The sequence below is a fragment of the Malurus melanocephalus genome, unplaced genomic scaffold, assembly GCF_030028575.1.
Source record: "Malurus melanocephalus ecotype Western Australia unplaced genomic scaffold, MMel_1.1 scaffold_3565, whole genome shotgun sequence".
NCBI classification, from domain to species: domain Eukaryota; kingdom Metazoa; phylum Chordata; class Aves; order Passeriformes; family Maluridae; genus Malurus; species Malurus melanocephalus.
This window is the reverse complement of record NW_026626797.1, coordinates 5,112-7,467: the sequence shown is the minus strand read 5'-3', so window position 1 is coordinate 7,467 and position 2,356 is coordinate 5,112. Positions and strand designations below refer to the sequence as shown.

The window sequence follows — 2,356 nt, the reverse complement described above, 5'->3', positions numbered from 1 at the left end:
CAAGCCTATCAACCTGGAGTTGGTGAATGGCTGTAGTGAGTTTTCATATAAATTGCAGTGTTGATGCACTGTTTAAACAGCATCCATATTTTTTCACAGAAAAATTTTGCTMAGCAGCAGAGAAATTTGTATGTTATGGCAATTTGGGTGGGAATCTCAGTGGGATTTTGGGAGAAAATTTAGTTTGCAGTTGTGCACCTCAGTGTGGGCATGTTTGGTCTGACAAGCATTATTTTCACATATAAAATGCATTATAGGACATCAGAACTTGCTGTTTCATTAACCCTGACACTGCAGCATCGCATTTTGCTTTCCATGTACTAAATGGAAAAAGGAAAATATGGTTGTGTGGTAGTTTTTGCAGCAAAGAAAACCACTTAGGAAGTCATTGAAATGACACCAACCTGACAGAGCTCAAGAAGCATTTGCACAATACTCTGGGGCACATGGTGTGACTTTTGGGAATGGTGCTGTGGCAGGGCCAAGAGTTGGACTCAATGGTCCTCACGGTTTCCTTCCCCACAGAATATTCTGTGGTTCTGCCAGCTTTCCAACACCCGGACATCACTTACAGCTTGTTGAATGCTTGATTAGATCTCCCTTCCAGCCGACACAAAGGTCAAACAACAACAAACCTTTTCCTACGGAAATTTCCACACATTCCCAGTTTCTCCAACAAGGGAGCGGCCTGAGGGGACGGACTACATTTCCCGTGATGCTTTGCGCGGCGCGGCGGAAATACGTCATCCTCGGTGGCCGCGGGAAGGCGCCCGGCGTGCCCTCAGCATGGCGGCGATGCGAGCGCTGAGGGCGGCGGGGCAGCGGCGGCCGGGRCTCGGCCCCGCCGGGCTCAGGGCGTTCTGGGGCGGCCGCAGGTACCCGCAGGGCACGGGGGTACAGTAGGGGTGGTTTGTGGGCTGCTCTTCATGCTGGGCTTTCACCGGTTCGTGGCTCTCTGGAGGTCATTTAGCTCAGTGAGCGCGTCCCTAAGAATGGTGTTGAGGTGGCTTCGGAATGTCCTKAGGGAAGGAAACTCCGCAGGTTCTGTGGGCAATAAGCGCTCACCGAGGTGCATCGCTGACGGGAGGGTGTGGTGGTGAAGGGTTGGGGTCTTTACAGCTGTTACTGTTGTTGTTAGGAGTGGGGAAAAGAGGGATTTCACGGGAATGAAAAATAGCAGTTTGTCTGTAACATTTTATATTAAATTGCCCATAGGTTGTTGACCAGACTGTGGCATACGAGAAAGTTAGATTTTCTAATTAAAACCAGTGATTTTATTTTTTTTAATGATTTTTAAATTATTTTAAATTATTTTTTAAATTATTTTTTAATTATTTTTTAATTATTTTTTAATTTTTTTCACATCTGGGCACTGTTTTCCTTCTATAGTAGTGGTTATCTTCTGCTACGCTTTTTATTCACAGCAAATTAAAAAATGGAGCCGTACCCGAGAAAACAAATAATTAATGTGGTTAAAACGCTGTTTCCACTCAGAGCAATGAAATGAGGTGGGTGGGTGATTGCTCTGCAGAGGCAGGATTTGGGGAAAACCAAACCCTGTTCCTCAGGGATAACAAACCTGCTGTGTCCATATGTGAGCACGGATTGAGTCTGATTTAAAACACCACAAATACAAACATGCTCTGACTCTGARTATCCCAGAGCCTGAAAAAATTTTCTCTTCTGGCACCAGCAGGAAGGAGGAAAAAGAAGCAGAAGCAGACAGAGCAATTGCTGAGAAGGAGGAGAGGAACGAGCCCAGCCTGATCTGYCCCCCACCCCGCAGCCGGAATTATGTCCCTCCTGAAAACCTTCAGAGCTTCCTCGAATCCCACGTCAGGGAGATTTTTGGTCCCTCTCTCGCCCAGGACTGGCAGCAAACCCCACTGCAGGAGAACAGGCTGAAGTATCACCTGCTGGCCCGGCTGGCAGCAGAGCTGGGACACGCTGTCCCCAATTCCCAGCTGCACCAGATGCGCCGTGCCGGGGATGTGCTGGGYTTCTATCGCATCCCCGTGAAGGACGAGAGCAAATTCGACGAACTGGCGGCTGCAGAGCTGCCCCCRAACCTGAAAATCGTGTGGAAGCGATGAATCCCCCGCCAGAAATCATCCCCATGTCTGGTTTGTGCTGCAGGGCAGCTCTGTTTGGGGTGAGATGTGTGGATTTCATCAATAAAGGTTCACTGAGCTGTGCTCAGGTTTGTCCTGCTTTTTTTTTTTTTAATTCCTGTGATTCCTGCCAGCTGCTTGCTTCCCTTTCCCTGCTGGATCTGGTGGGATCCACAAGAGGACCAACCCCACAGTTTTTACCCTGCACCTCTTTTTGAGGTTTTTACTGGGGTAGAATTAATTTT

The 2,356-nt window shown here is 48.0% G+C and overlaps 1 protein-coding gene across 2 annotated transcripts; it reads left to right on the top strand.

Annotated features, from left to right (window-relative positions):
- The first annotated feature begins 762 nt into the window (after positions 1-762).
- On the top strand, positions 763-2,204 carry LOC130588160 (39S ribosomal protein L50, mitochondrial-like). 2 transcript variants are annotated; one of them, XM_057389118.1, is made up of 2 exons: positions 763-875; positions 1,697-2,204. In XM_057389118.1, the coding sequence occupies exons 1-2, from the start codon at positions 787-789 to the stop codon at positions 2,091-2,093; spliced, it is 486 nt and encodes a 161-aa protein (XP_057245101.1). In that variant the 5' UTR covers positions 763-786; the 3' UTR covers positions 2,094-2,204. The 2 variants fall into 2 exon arrangements, with proteins under 2 accessions (XP_057245101.1, XP_057245100.1); XM_057389117.1 differs by having other exon boundaries at positions 1,694-2,204.
- Positions 2,205-2,356: the final 152 nt, after the last annotated feature.